General features: G+C 53.8%; 5 protein-coding genes across 5 annotated transcripts; 3 read left to right on the top strand and 2 right to left on the bottom strand.

The window, feature by feature from the left end:
* Positions 1-219: 219 nt before the first annotated feature.
* On the top strand, positions 220-3,640 carry PG994_011765 (uncharacterized protein; the record flags this gene model as incomplete). Its single annotated transcript, XM_066863174.1, has 3 exons — positions 220-633; positions 708-2,888; positions 2,939-3,640. 3 exons carry the CDS (start codon positions 220-222, stop codon positions 3,638-3,640), a joined length of 3,297 nt encoding a protein of 1,098 aa, XP_066712284.1.
* Positions 3,641-4,379: 739 nt separating this feature from the next.
* Positions 4,380-5,323, top strand: PG994_011766 (casein kinase 2 regulatory subunit; the record flags this gene model as incomplete). Its single annotated transcript, XM_066863175.1, has 3 exons — positions 4,380-4,439; positions 4,534-4,779; positions 4,859-5,323. 3 exons carry the CDS (start codon positions 4,380-4,382, stop codon positions 5,321-5,323), a joined length of 771 nt encoding a protein of 256 aa, XP_066712285.1.
* A 1,272-nt stretch (positions 5,324-6,595) lies between these two features.
* On the bottom strand, positions 6,596-8,060 carry PG994_011767 (lipid phosphate phosphatase 4; the record flags this gene model as incomplete). The annotated part of the gene is made up of 3 exons (XM_066863176.1): positions 6,596-6,794; positions 6,854-7,762; positions 7,867-8,060. The coding sequence occupies 3 exons, from the start codon at positions 8,058-8,060 to the stop codon at positions 6,596-6,598; spliced, it is 1,302 nt and encodes a 433-aa protein (XP_066712286.1).
* Positions 8,061-11,316: 3,256 nt separating this feature from the next.
* Positions 11,317-13,119, top strand: PG994_011768 (chitin deacetylase; the record flags this gene model as incomplete). The annotated part of the gene is made up of 5 exons (XM_066863177.1): positions 11,317-11,486; positions 11,550-11,726; positions 11,787-12,000; positions 12,098-12,968; positions 13,025-13,119. The coding sequence occupies 5 exons, from the start codon at positions 11,317-11,319 to the stop codon at positions 13,117-13,119; spliced, it is 1,527 nt and encodes a 508-aa protein (XP_066712287.1).
* An 850-nt stretch (positions 13,120-13,969) lies between these two features.
* On the bottom strand, positions 13,970-14,923 carry PG994_011769 (uncharacterized protein; the record flags this gene model as incomplete). Its single annotated transcript, XM_066863178.1, has 1 exon — positions 13,970-14,923. The coding sequence occupies one exon, from the start codon at positions 14,921-14,923 to the stop codon at positions 13,970-13,972; it is 954 nt and encodes a 317-aa protein (XP_066712288.1).
* Between the last annotated feature and the right edge of the window lie 319 nt (positions 14,924-15,242).

Below are 15,242 nucleotides of genomic sequence, written 5' to 3' on the forward strand. Positions count from 1 at the left end.
GGGCGTGCGGTGCATGTGCAGCAGCGCAACGTCAACTCCAAGCCCACAAGCAGTCAACCTCGACTCTGCCTATGTCGCTGTGTGCCATGCTGATATCACTACAACACAATTGGAATGTACTAGTGAGCTGAAGTACACCGAATTTCTGCTTCCTACCTCCACGATCATCTGGTTGGCATGCGGCAACGCTGATGTGGCCCCAATTGGCTTTCAGAAGCCATGTACTGGCCCATAGGAACGCCTCGGATCTATGCAACAAGCACCAACCCAGCTCCAGCGCAATCAAACGTTCTCCTCTCCCACGATGGCCTCGACCCGAACGTCAACGCAGATAGCCGTTCCCTCCTGAGTGTAGACTCCGTTCTATCTAAGCCCACCGACGATGGAAGCCAAAGCGACGCCGCCTACGATGCACCTGCTGCTTTGAACCCGCCCCCGACTCCCTTCACCCCTAGAACGCCTGCTGTTAACTCGGTCGAGCACGACGTATTCCATGATGCTACGGCCCATCACTCCCAGGACCCCTCTCTGTCCATCCCATCGGACGAGCCGGTGCTTGCGTTGAGGGTGTCCAGGACTGGTCATCTATTCGCCGTCTTAACCGAAACTACTATAACAATATGGCAGACCAAGGTAGGCACTGGCTCTTGAGAAAACAAAAACAAACCAAAATCTACGCTTCGTCAGACTGACCCGCTCTGCTTCAGCCAACTGTTATTCTTGCTGTCGTTGTTCGGTCCGAGGCCTCTCTGAGGTCCTATGGTACCAATGTGACCATCTTATTGCGCCCCGACTCGGCCATCTTTGTCGTACGCACCAGTTCCGACTTTCTCATCACGTACTCCCTGGCAACTGATACCGAGTCCCGCATCTTGAAACCGCATTTCGCCGACCATACCAATATCGTCAGGCGGCGCCAAAGCCACTTTGGAGGGCCTGGCAACTCCGCCCCTGACCAGATCTTTTTGGGACCCGGCGAAGGAGCAGGCGTTCGTGATATGAGTGTGCGTTTTAGGAGAGTCATCAAAGTGGATGCTGGCATTGAGTGCGCACTGGCTCTCGATGATGAGCTGGTGGTCGCGACGAGAAAACCTGCAGCTGTTCAGTGTATACGTTGGACCCCAGACAAGACAGGAAATCAAACTAGCACCGAGATTCTGAGTCGTATGAATTGGGTCGAGAAGAAGACATCTATCAAGGAGATGACGTATGATCGGCCCATGAATCTCTCGACATGGGTAACCAGTGATGGAATAGCCTATGCCGTGCAACGAATTTCAGCGGCGCAGGCTTCTCAGTCAAAAGACAATGGCGAGGTGGATCCAAAGAAACTGTTCAGGGGCTATTGCTTCCATACGCCACAGGGGGAGGCCGATGGGGCCGTCAGGGCCATAATCAACGCAAGGTTCTCGCTTATTGCCGTCGGGTGTGCCGATGGGAGCATCTGCGTCTATTCGGTAAGAGATTATGCAGGCAACATACCAGCTTCTCACGTCCACAGGAACCCCGTAACGACCAGAACATCAGGTAGCTTAACAGTCTTAAGCTATAGCCCAGACGGATACTGCCTTTTTGCGGGCTACGAAAATGGCTGGGCATGCTGGAGTGTGTTCGGAAAACCCACCAGCCAGAGTTTCGGTGCCAATCCTTCCGTGACATCCGCCAACAATGAAGAGTGGCTGAACGGAGTCAACGACGCCTCATGGATCGGTGGTGCGTGTGAAATGCTTCTGGTCAGCCGACGAAGCGAATCTATATGGCTGCTGGAGATGGCCAGAAGCGCAGTAACCGGCTGCTATAGCCCTCCCAACTTGTTCCGGACTGTTCTGCAGACGTCTTCTAGCGTTATGGTTTACAGGGGCTACGATCTCCCGGATCTGACTAGCATATCTGCGGAGCCGTTTCTATGGCACACGGCTCGAATGCCCGAAAACTATCTGCTAAACCAGTGGCCCATCAAGTGCACAGTGGTCTCATCTGATGGTCGATATGTAGCTGTGGCAGGTCGGCGTGGTCTTGCACACTATAGCATCAACAGCGGCAGGTGGAAAACCTTTTCCAATGAGGCAGCGGAGAACGAGTTCCAGGTGAGGGGCGGTATGTGCTGGTATCAACACATCCTTGTTGCCGCCGTCGAGGCCAGCAATCGGTCGTACGAGCTGCGCCTTTATTCAAGAGAGGCAGCACTGGAAAGCTCCACTGTCATGTTCACGCAGCAGATGCCGGCTCCCATCGTCCTGATTACCCCTTCGGGCGAAGACTCTCTTTTGGTTTACACCTATGACAACCAACTTTATCACTTTGTGTTCGCCCCTGTAGGCGGCGCAGTCCGCCCAATACAAGTCGGCCAGATTGCCTTCCACGGAATCGTCAGGTCTCCGGCCAGAGTCCGTGGTCTCAGTTGGATCTTGCCCGAGAACCAGCTCTTGGACGGGGATCCTTCGCAGGACGTCTCCGTGGCGTCGGTAGTATTTCTAGTCGATGGCAAGCTTGTGCTGCTCCAGCCGTCACTCAACGACGAGGGTCATCTCAAATATGACATGCGTGTGATATCGCAAAGCGTTGAGTACTACATCAGCATGAAAGATCAGGCAGCCGTTCATCTATGGAACCATTCAAGTACACACTTCCCTACGGAGGTAGAAGACGGCGGTCTTCGCAACTCGTTATGGGTGTTCGAAGGCAATGAGCTGAAGGTTTGGCCAGAGGTTCAGGAAGTTTTGCGGGCGGCCACAGATGCGACACGGGAGCTCCCGCCGACGGTGTCGATGCCGATGGATTTCTATCCGCTATCTACCTTGTTCTCGAAGGGTATTGTACTCGGGGTTGAGCCTGATCTGGTGCAAAGGAGAGACGTGAACTTCTCGTACTTCCGCTTCTCCATCCGGGTAAGTCGCGTGACCACCGCCCAATCTGGCAGTATTGCTGACAAATGCAGACGCACCTCTTCCTTCCCGAGATACTGGGCTTCCAACTCGCAGGCAAGAACTTGACAGCAGCTCTCAAGCTGGCACGGGCTTACCAGGATTTGGAATATTTTGCCCACGCGCTCGAGATTCTGCTTCATCATGTGCTCGACGAGGAGGTGGACTCGTCACCCGCGCCCGATGCAGCCGTGTTGCCGCGGGTCCTCTCGTTACTCTCGCATTTCCGACAATATCATGACATTGTGGTCCAATGCACACGCAAGACGGAGGTACGGTCGTGGCGGACGCTGTTCGCGTACCTGCCGCCGCCTCAAGAGTTATTCGAGGAGTCACTGCAGCAAGGGTCGCTCAAGACGGCCGGTGGTTACTTGCTGATTTTACACACTTTTGACGAGCTGGCAACGGCGTCGGAGCAGTCGGTGCGGTTGTTCTCGCGGGCGATCCGGGAAGAGGACTGGGAGCTCTGCAAGGAGCTAGCACGCTTCCTCGCCGCCTTGGACGAAAGCGGAGAGACGCTGCGGGAGGCGATGAATCTGGTGAACATGAGAGTCAAGGGGGACAGCGAGGACGTGGATATCTTGACCAGACTAGAGGTGCCCACACCGCGAATCAACAACGGCAACGGAAGCTCTAGACGGGACTCGGGGTCTGACGTTCAGTCGACGACGAGTGGTGCGAGTGGAAGTAGTCTAGGGACAGCGAGTAATTCGTAATTATGTAACAATACAGAGGAAGTGAAGTGTTTGCCTAACACCCATACCTGAGTAGCATCAATGTGTGAATAGTGTTCAACATACCTAAGTACCTAATGTTTGGGTATATGTGGTTGGCGCATGTCTGATGTGCCCATCTTGATGCGTCTCCTTTTTTTCCGCCTGGTCTAGTCCCAGTGCTCTGGCCTGCAACCCCACCATAAGGCGCGCGCCCGCACACTGATTACCAGGTACTTACATTGCGTCCCTCAGCCCAATTCAACCCCCGTAACCGTATCAACTGTGGTCCGCCCAGGCAGTTCCGTAGTGTACGCTGAATCCAGCCTTTTGCCCATTTCGACCACTCAATCCAATCAATCAATCCAGTCACCACCCCGCCATTTTTCCATCTCTCTATCCCAACTCTTTCGCCTCGCCTTGCCTCGCCTGCCTCTGCGCTTGCCTTGCCGTGTCTCTCCTTGTCTTGTCTTGGGTCGGGTTGGGTCGCCTGGCACACAAATTCTTCGAGACGGTGCCACTTTGGAAGAAGAAGAAGAAGGAAAAAGCCTTACCTACTATTACTTACTGTCTTGCGTGTTACGTGATGGTTGCGCATTGGGATATCTGATACCAAAAACTCTATTCTCACGCCCTCTCCCGCTCCCTCTTCCACCCGCCGCCACAACACTTCTTTCCAGCAACCCATATATATGCTGCTGGCAGTGCTCCACGCTGCCAACGACAACCCCCGAAGTCATTCATGATGGACGAATTTGCCTCCGAGTCCGACAGTGACTACACGAGCTATTGGCGCGACTGGGTATGTTGGCACAACCGCCCCTCCACGGTTATCATTGATAGATAACAACATACATGGATCCAAAATACTGATCATTCTTGCCATAATCCTTCAGTTCATCTCCTCGCGCGGCAACGAATACTTCTGCGAAATTGACGAAGATTATCTCACGGATCGGTTCAACTTGACGGGGCTCAACACCGAGGTCCAATATTATCAATATGCTCTAGACTTAATCACCGACGTCTTCGACCTCGACTGCGACGATGACATGCGAGAGACCATTGAGAAGTCGGCCCGCCACCTGTACGGTCTCATCCATGCACGCTACGTGGTCACGACTAGAGGTCTAGCCAAGATGGTATGGCACCAACAAGTCCCATCCCCATCCCAAGCCCGTATTGCATTGAGCTAATTGTTAATCTGTACACCTCGCTTAGCTCGACAAGTACAAGAAGGCCGACTTCGGTAAATGTCCTCGCGTCTTCTGCCACTCGCACCCCTTATTACCCATGGGCCAGACCGATGTGCCCAACCAGAAGCCCGTCAAGCTATACTGCGTGCGCTGCGAGGATGTGTACAACCCCAAGTCCTCACGCCACGCCGCCATTGACGGCGCCTACTTCGGCACATCGTTCCACAACATCATGTTCCAGGTCTACCCAGCCCTGGTCCCGCCCAAGAGCGCCGAACGCTACATACCTCGCGTCTACGGCTTCCGCGTCCACTCATCGGCCGCCCTGATCCGCTGGCAGAACATCCAACGGACCGACATGCTCCGACGGTTACGGAAGCTCGAGGTCGAGAGCGGGTTCAAGGGAGAGCAGGGCGAGGACGATCTGGACGATGAGGACGAAGAGGAGGACGAGATCGATGTCGAGGGCGACACCAACGTCGTCGGTTAGGATCAAGATCGACAGGGGAGGAAGAGAACCCGTGACGATGCTGGGTCAGCCCTACGAGGAGAGGTGGACGAACATGATCTTCCGTGAGACGCACACGCTCTCTTCGTCGACTGGCCGTGCGTCAGGGGATGGGGGTCCAGAGGCGAGCAAAAATGCTGCCTCCGCCTACGGCTTTGCACATCTCGGCGTTTCCAGAGAAAGGTTGGCTTGTTTCTGCGATGGCGTTTATTTTGAGTGATTCCCCAAGTCTCATTCTATGCTCCGGCGAGCATGTCATAGGAGCTAATGGTATTATGAAACTTTCTAGAATGAAGTTCGTCCGTAGCGAAGGGGGTGCTTGCTTGTGTGACTCTTGAAAGAAGATGCTTGATCTTGCCAGGTTTTGGCAGCAAGAAGAAGCGTAGCGCCGCGATGGGCGTGGACGGACTCGTATCGATCGCTCTATGCTAGGTCTTGTTATGAAACCATGAAATAAAGAAAGTCCTGAATTGTTGTAAAGTTTTTTTTCTCCTTCAAATCCGAAGCTCGTAGACCAAGGGTCACATTAAGTTGGCCGTACCCCTATAACGAATAAGGTGTATACAAATGCCATACAGGTATGTCTAAGCTTGGTTTAAAAGAACCTACTTCAACCACCCAACGAGATGGGATCCGGTGACTATCTATATACATAGCATTGTAGGTACATATACGTATAAGGATCCCTGAGCTGTATGTGTAGGGATGTACTCATATCTCGGGTGCCCATTGTACCATCAACGAGTTCATCATAGCGTCACGAAACGTAACAAAGCGCCACAGTTTGATATTTCCAATATCAAGCACACCTCGTCATATGCAAAAAGCCAGAGGGTAATCGTTGGAATACATCATCCGCCATATTTGCTCTGTTTTGTCCCGAGTGAATAGTGTTATTCCTCTATTCGTGATGACTTCTACAATCATACTATATCGTCCAACATCATGGCACCCATGGCCAAGTCTGCTTCCGTCAACAGGTGGCTGTGCAGAGGAAGAAAGACAATCTTCATCGACAAGCAGTATACCTCAAGAGAAGGTCCAAAGATCCAACTTCTGCGAGCCTGCAAGGCCGCTAAGCCTCCGCACCATTTTTGTTTTTGCGAATCCCACACGGCCAAACCGTGGGAAGGCCCAAGAGCAAAAGCGCCACCCATGTCTGCAGCAAAACAAGAGCCCCCCTGAAACGCCATTACAGACACGTCTCGTATTTCCCAGACTCACCCAATCCAACGCCATACCCAAGAAAGGATCTTAAAAGGCCTGGCCCTGTAACGACCGGTGATCTGCGTCTCTGGACCCACCGAGAGCCGAACTGCTTCCGACACGATCGTTTTGTGTGTCGTATTCGGGCTTTCTGTTGCGTACGCCCATCTCGATGTCGGTGGGCGCATGTCCGAACCCTTCGTCCTCATCCCCTGCTCTAACCCAGTCCTTCTTTTCTGTGGCGTAGCTGTATGACCCAATGCCGGCCCAGAACGCCTTGTCGTGGCTACGAGGGGCCAAGCCCACCCAGCGCCGCGCGCAATAGGGAGATGGTAATAGCGGAATGCGAACCAGGCCGTGATGGTGCCGATTATGAAACCAAAGAGGATATCGAAGCCGTGGTGGCGGAAATCGAACCAGCGGGAGCTAGCAATGAAAATGGCCAGGAAAAAGGGGACACAGGTGATAGCTAGCAGGTAAATAGGCGGTGCCGCGGCCTGGCGCCGCACTGCAAAGACTGCTTTGGTATGAGAGGCAAGATGCTTGGTCGTGGCTGGATCATCCGGGTTGCCAAGTTCTTCGGTGGCATTCGAAGCGGTTAAGCCCATGGCCTCGTCAGCATTCCCGCGGTTGTTTGCGAGGCGGGACGGAAACGATGACATGGCAGTGGCATCATCAGGATAGCCTCCGGACGCCAGGAAGGGTATCGTAACGGAGAACTTGCTGGCCAAGAAGAAGGACAAGTAGATCAGGCCGGCGGCGGACGAGCTCGAGTGTCCCGAGGGATAGCTCCGGAAGCCATCCTCGAGAAGTTTCGTGTCGGGGTTCTTGCAGATGTTGGCCGACACGAGCTGTCCGTTGCTCGACATGTTGGCTATGCCACCTACAATGTACTGTTGAAGGTTCGCAATGTCTGGTTGACACCGGCTTAGGAGATCTGGCCTAGGTTTCCCAAACAGGTTTTTCATCCCGCTGGTAATGAACCAGGCGCCGGTAAGCGACAGTGCCAGGCCGAGCCATCCCGTATGAAGTTCCCACAACTTGCGCTTCCAGATGAGCGATTTGGGTGTCCCTTTAGGGACGGTATTGCCGGGAACAAAGACCAAGGCCACGAAAAGAATAATAACAATGGGAATAACAGCATTGCAGATTAGAAGGAGCTTCGAGTCGACAGTTTCCTTCACCGTAAAAGGAAATCTATATCTGCAGTCAGCACTCTGGCGCATACCTAAGTTAGATGGACCCGGCCGATAGTGGCTCAAGCAAGATACATAGTGTAGCGAGTAAAGGGTGGGAGAGGGAGAGGGACTCGGGCTTACGATATGTTGGGGTCCTCCAAGCTGAAGGGCCTCCTATTCGGCGTGATGTTGCCCAAGTAGAAGCCAACAGCGTCTGCCGCGATCAAGACAATCCAGTCTGTTGCATAAGAGGCTATCAGGACCCACGAGGCGTTGTGCTTTTTGCGACCAGCACTATTGCCCCGGACAGGAGGAGCGCCGCTCAGATCGGACATCTTGCGGTAGGCTTGATAGGTGGGAAATGTCAAGAAAGACTGTGGTCTGGTAGTTTTGGGTGGCGTTTGAGGGTAAGAGTAGTCCTCTTGCATTCTCTATTGTTCTGGAAATCACGGTCTAGATCTTTGGCCACCTAACAGCGCCCAAAGAATACGAACCAGCCGAGAAAAAACAGCAAGCACCCTAGTAGAATCAGATGAAGTGAAAGCGCCTGTCGACAAAGGAACGACAGTCCGACGTAAGGCAGGGGGAGCCGACAGGTGCAATTGTAGTTGGAGGAACTAGCCAGTTACCGGATGATCACTCGGATTCGGTTCTTAGCGTCTCCGTGCAAAGAAATCAAAGCCGAGAGAGAAAGATTGAGCAGAGCAGTCGCAAGCAGTTAAGTCAAGGTTCAAATGGGATTGATTGTTGATCTCACAATGCCATTCGCCAGTCAAAACAGACGCCTAAACGGAGCCCGAGTAGTCCGCCCTTTGCTGGTGTTACTGCCCGGGGGTTGGTTGCCTTGGCGGTGCTTGGCGATATAGCCCTGTTGCGCAATCCTTCTGGGCAGTGCAAAGCTGGGGGACTTGTGAACAGAAGTCAAAAAAAGATGGATGATGTCGCGACTGACAAGGAAGCTTTGCAATCAAATAAAACTTAAGGTTTGCTCATGACAAGTGTGGAAAGGGAGGGCGGCAATTGGGCAACAGGAGGGTATCGATCGCTAAGACGCTGAGACAGAAACAGTTAAGGGTCTGGTGCCACCGTGGATCAGCCCCTAATAAAGCACTTGGCATACGTCCAAGGATACGCTACAAGCGCCGTCCAGGCTCAGCCACTACGGCGGTTACGTGTACAGCAGGTCAGTAACACCGCAAAATCAATAGTACAAAATCGAACACCTAATAGAATGCGCATGTAAGAAGCAGGAATGTACTACCACATCTGCACATGGTGAGAAATAACAAAATGATCTGCATCTGCATCGGGTATGTCAAGGCAATCTGGCAGCCAAGGCAAATGGATGCGCGCTTTGCTGTCGGTCTGTGTCTGAGCTGTCAATCCTCTCATTAAAGGGATCTTCCGACTTGCCGATATGCCGGGGCATTGTCTGAACTACGGAGTAAACCATCCGAACTCCGGGACGCCCTCCGCAAGAGAACTTGGATGCAATGACATTCCCCTTGGGCCTCAGTGAGAATATAAGTAGGTTACAGCATGGCCGTGTATCTGAGCCGAGACCTTTCCAGGCAACCAGGGTCTTTCCCGTCTTTGCTTGGATGTGCCACCGGTAAGGGCGGAGCATTGTTCATGCCCCCAAAGGACCTAAAGGAATAAGCCGTGAGTGAGACCTAAGGAAAAGTGAATCGCCCAAGCAGGAAGAAGGCAGGCATTTCAACAGAGTGAAAGAAAGGAGGTAGACAACTAGCTTGTGCACGCACTCACCGCCCTGATTTATATAGCTGGCTGGGGGCCGGAGAAGCAAAGGAGCTGAGCTGCATCCCCCCGATTAGGCTGACTTCGGTGTTTAAGCTGCGCGGATAGACGGCCATTCGCCGATTGCTTGGCGTGGCCCAGCTGCAGAACAGAGGGTGCTGCTTTCTCGGGGTGTTTCAGACTGGCATTCGTAGATCCTTATTAATAGCCACCACAGTGGCCTGACAGCCTGAGGAACCCAGCTGCTCGCTCAGACTTGCTTACTAGAAGCTAGATAGACGTTAGACGAAATTTTCAATATGGCAGACGACGCCGGCACAGGCAGGCAGGATGTCCTTGGCAGGGGCTGAGTGAGATGGCGGATTACTGTACTGTACCCTTTCCCCAGACGATCGATGATCTAGCCAGAGCCGAGAGCCTGCCTTAATTGCTCCGCGATCGCTGCACCGTTTCTGCGGTTGTCGTCTCAGGTGGCATCTCTTCAAAATGCTCGCCCGGGGTATCAGGCAAACTAAACAACTACCGAAGGGGTCCGTCCTCGAGGGGGATCGCCCCCCCCCCCCCGGCCAGATGTTAGTCGATCTGGAGGAGTGCGGGTCTCTGAATTTCTCCGGCAAGCTCAGTCATTTTTATCAGATATCATGAATAGGAGTGCAGCTAGCAAGCAGGCTCAGCTCATCCCATTCCGCTCGAGAAACGATTTTAGCGGACCATAGCGGCCCGGGACCGTCACTAATGTAGCTCAGCAGCGACCGTCGTTTCGGGGTAGGGATCCGATCTTCAGCGGAACGGAGATTTTCGTTCTTGATATCAGGCTATGCAGGTACCCGATGGACTATTTCCCCTTTCCCGGGCCATTATACTACCTAGATAGTAGTTAAGAGGAAAGTGTCTTCACCAGTCTTTCTGCAATCCGGATGTGTTGTTCGTAACTGCAAGCCAACATTAGAGCATCGATAGATACGAGGATTAGGCTTGGCAGCGTAAAAGTAACTGCTCACATACTCACAATGAACCCTTGCATCGATGAGTTGTTCCATCGGAATAAGAAGGGGAGCTTTCACACGTTCTGCGTTCTTTGCTGCAATTTAGTAGCATTGGGAGGGAGAAGAATAAGAGAGCAAACTCGTGTGCTGGCAATTCTTCCACGCATCATAGCATAGATTCGGCCGACTTGGGCTCTACGGTTCACCAATAATAATCCCACGATGCTCGGATCCGTGATCCATTCAGCTAATAATTAGCTGCCGCGCTGGACTTGCTTCTTCCAGCATCTGCAGTAGTACACCCACCATCTTTCTCCTTTGGGTAATCATCTCGAGCACTGCATGGGTTGGTAGCGGTCCATCGTTTCGGAACATCGCGCACGCTCGTTCTCTCGTGACCAGATTTGCTTTTCCCAGCTACAATGGGAAGCAAAAAGTCATCGGATGCCAAGGCCGCCTATATGAGATAGGCATCATGGGTCATACACACCGTCATGGTCTCTATCCCGGTCTGCTGCGTTTTCGTGGTGGCGGACGGGGGTTGTTGTTGTTGTGAAGATCTGCGGCTGAGAAAGTAGTATCTTGGGACTAGATCCTCTCGCGATACTCGTCAGACCACGAAGGGGGCAATATTACCCTGCTCCTGTTACAGCTTACTATCATATTTCACTCTGAGTGCTATATGGGTGGTCGATTGCTGGATACATAATGGGCGGCACGTCGCCCAACTGCATCCCGAATACCTTACTCTTCCCATCCGCATCCGCCCCTGCTCGTGGCACTACATTCGTTTACCTACCCTCATATTAGGTTATCCATCACTTTCGTTAAGATTTCCATTCCCAAGATGCGGGCTTCTTCTATCCTGTCTTACGCCCTCGCAAGCAGCGTCGTTGCTGCCTCTGCCTCATCTCGTCTCCAGCTCAAGCGGGAGGTTTCCCCTGATATGACGTGCGGAAACACTGAAGCCGGGACGAAGGGCTACACGTGCCCTGACAACCTGTGCTGTTCGTCACAGTCAGTCAAACACTATCAAAACTTCGAGCACAAAAAGGGTATACGCTGACCTATGACTTAAAGCGGATATTGCGGTACCGGGAACGACTACTGTGGTGCCGATGTGGGCTGCCAACCAAAATTCGGTGCCGCCTGCACGGCCGGCACTGGTGGTGGCGACTCGGGATCGGGCTCCGGACTCTGTGGCCCTAAGAACGGCAATGCCGTCTGTGGCTCTACGGAGTGCTGCTCGGCAGAGGGGTGAGTGTGCTTGCTAGTTGTACCAGCTGTTTCGAGCTATGACCTGCTAACAACCGTCAGCTACTGTGGTACTACCCCTGAGCACTGCAAGGCACCCGACTGCCTGTTCGAGTTCGGACCAGCTTGTGATGCGAACAAGGTGCCCTCCGGCACGAGCACGACAACCGTGCCGAGATCAAAGCTTGGCAGCGTCGCCTATGGAGGTGCCGGTATCTACTCCTGCGCGAAGACGGGTATGTTCAGACTCTCCTTACCTTGCTGCCCCCCAATGAGCGTGTGCGCCAGCTTGTACTCGGATCGCCGGTTTGCTGACAAAAAGGGTCTCCCTCCTAAACAGGCACCGTGGCTCTGACCTATGACGACGGCCCCAGCGGCTACACCAACGACCTGCTCGACCTGCTCGCCAGTACAACGCCAAGGCGACCTTCTTCATGACGGGCGTCAACAACAACAAGGGCCAGATCGACGACCCGGCGACGCCCTTCCCCGCCGTCATCCGGCGCCAGCACGCCGACGGCCACCAGATCGCGTCCCACACGTGGTCGCACGCGGACCTGTCGGCCGTCACGCCGGCGCAGCGCCGCGACGAGATGGTCAAGCTCGAGATGGCGGTCCGCAACATCCTCGGCTTCGTGCCGACCTACATGCGGCCGCCCTACTCGTCCTGCACGGCCGAGAGCGGCTGCGAGCAGGACATGGCCGCGCTCGGCTACCACGTCGTCTACTTCGACCTCGACACGCAGGACTACCTGCACACGGCGGCCGACCAGATCCAGACGTCCAAGGACATCGTGACCCAGTTCTTCGAGGGTAAGCAGAGCGCCGCCTTCGACGCCCTGTCCATCGGCCACGACATCCACTTCCAGACCGTCTATAACCTGACCGAGTTCATGCTCCAGACCGTCTCGAAGCAGGGGTACAAGTTCGTCACCGTCGGCGAGTGCCTCAATGACCCCGTCGAGAACTGGTACCGGTACGACAGTTCCGCCCCGGCCCCAGCCCCAGCCCCGGCCTCGTCATCTGTCAAGGTGCCTGTCGCCTCGACCACCAGCTCGGTTTCCGTGAAGGCCAGCAGCACGACCCTTAGCAGCGCCACGCGGCCGTTTACCATTATTACTCCCACGACATCAGCAGGAGTCCCGCCGCCTCCGCCTCCTGGACCTTCCGGCGGGCCTGCACCGCCTAAGCCCAGCATGCCCGCTCCCGGCCTGGCCACGCCGCCCAAGCCCAAGACGCCGCAGGGTAATTTGCCCTACTCTCATCCTTCATGTGCGTCCACGGCTAACAAAGGTGACCAGAAATGATCCAGGAATGGATTGACGAGCTCAAGTCGAGGTTCCCAGGTATGAAGGATAAGCTGGGCGACCTTAGCAACTACTGGCGCGGCCACTAGTGTAACAGCAGCATGAGGGATGAATGGGAGACATGGAAGAAACTTTCATGCGTGCTCCGCCAAGCGTACGTGTGCGAGATTCCTGAAGATCTGAACCTTTCCTATACGAACCTATTTAATAAGACTGTATTACTATGATGTCTTGACGGCAATGCACGAGAAAACCTGTGTATACATATATATTATTTCAATGGAGGGATATTAAATACACTATAGTCGGCGCTAGAGTTCCTGTATATTGAGTCCATTCGTATAAGCCCACACCTGTGGTGATGTATAGGAATGATGCATATTATATACGTAGCGTCGTGATTAGCCGTGTTACAGTGTCAAAGTCGACGTCTATAGAGACCTTCGTAGCATTTAGCTCCGAGCTAGACCAATCCCACATTGACACACGAAAACCAAGACGACCACTAAAAAAAAGTCTCCAAGCCGTGGACCTTGACCGGCAAAATGAACAAAAGATGATGTCCTGGGGAGACTCGAACTCTCGACCTTTGGATATCTGAACTTTTAATTCAGTCATATTGAAATATGAGACCAACGCTCTAACCAACTGAGCCACCAAGACTTAGTTCGCTTCTTGTTGTGAACATATCGCATATTAGACTATAGATTATCAATGCTCGTCTCTCCCTATTTTGTTTTCACATAGTATTGTCGTACTGTTCCCATTATACATAAGCAGACCCGGTAGGACTCATTGTTCGTGGGTAACTATAAAACACGATGATATATTAAACTGCGAGGAGCCGTCGTAATGTCTAAGATGATACCACGGGAGTGAAAGTTACCGATGGAGTAAACTTATGCGAAATCAATCCCCAAGAAGTCGTCGCCATACCAACTATACCTCGAACCGCGCAAGCTCCGCCTCAGTCCACTCCCACAGGCGTCGCGCCAAGTCGTCATCTTTGGCAAACGCGCTCTGCGTACCCCCCTTGCCGATGCTAGTATAGTATTCGCCGCTCACAACATCCTTGGAGACGGACGCCCAAAGTTGATTCTTAACCCCGCGGTCCGGCGTCTGAAAAGGTGGCACATAGGTAAGGAAAGCCATGATCTTGGCCTGCACGGCCGGGCTCATCCACGAATCCGCCATCGAGTGCCCCAGGTTGGTCGACACAAACCCGGGGTGCACGGCCGCGACCGTGATCTGCGGGAACCGCCTCGCCAGCTCGCGAGCAAAGAGCGCGTTGGCGAGCTTGCTGACGCCGTACCGCCTCGCGGTGGAGACGTTCATGGTCTCGCTCTTGAGCAGGCCCAGGTCGATGCCCCCCTTCGCAATGGCGAACTTGTGGCCCTCCGAGCACATGACGACGACGCGAACGTCCGGCTTCTCCCCCAACGCGGCCGTCTGCAGGAGCAAGGGGAGCAGCAGCTTCGCGAGCAGCGCGTGGCCCATGTGGTTCGTGCCGAACTGCATCTCGTAGCCGTCGGGGGTCAGGCCGGGCGGGTTGCACATGACCCCCGCGTTCAGCATGAGGATGTCCAGGCGCGGCGACTCGGCGCGCAGGCGCTGCGCCGCCTTCTGGACCGTGGCTAGAGAGGCGAGTTCGAGCTCCAGGAACTCGATCGGGGTCGCGCCGCCCATGTCTGGACCCAGCTCCTTCTGGATATCTGCGATGGCGGCCTTGGCTTTCTCAGCGTTGCGGGCGGCGAGCCAGATTTTGGCTGGGCCATGCCGCGCATAATGTTTGACGCAGGCTTTTCCTAGACCTACGTTGGCGCCGGTGACGCAGATGACCTTTCCCTTGAGATCGGGGAGATCTCTTTCTGGGTCAAAGTTTGTACTGGGCATCTTGTGGTTTTAAGACTCCCTCCTTATGATGGATCAGCGCACCATCAGTCGACATCTGCTGCTGCACACTATGGTAAACAAATCTGTGGTGTCTTCTAGAGAAGATGACTGACAAACTGATGTCCTGTTGGTTGTTGGGTGGCACGGTGAGGTGGTACTTTGCCAAGACCCTACAGGTCATGTCATTTATGAGAAGAGAAATTGCGTATGGTTATCATCAACTCCTTGCTTCCTGTACCAACAATTTAAATACTTAGGCACCCCCTCCGGCAGCTCATGTCGGTTATGGATGTAATGAAGCATTTTCCACCGACCTACC

This window comes from Apiospora phragmitis (genome assembly GCF_038363925.1).
Source record: "Apiospora phragmitis strain CBS 135458 chromosome Unknown utg000010l:1.0-9815664.0:1.0-9183399.0, whole genome shotgun sequence".
In the NCBI taxonomy this organism is placed as follows: domain Eukaryota; kingdom Fungi; phylum Ascomycota; class Sordariomycetes; order Amphisphaeriales; family Apiosporaceae; genus Apiospora; species Apiospora phragmitis.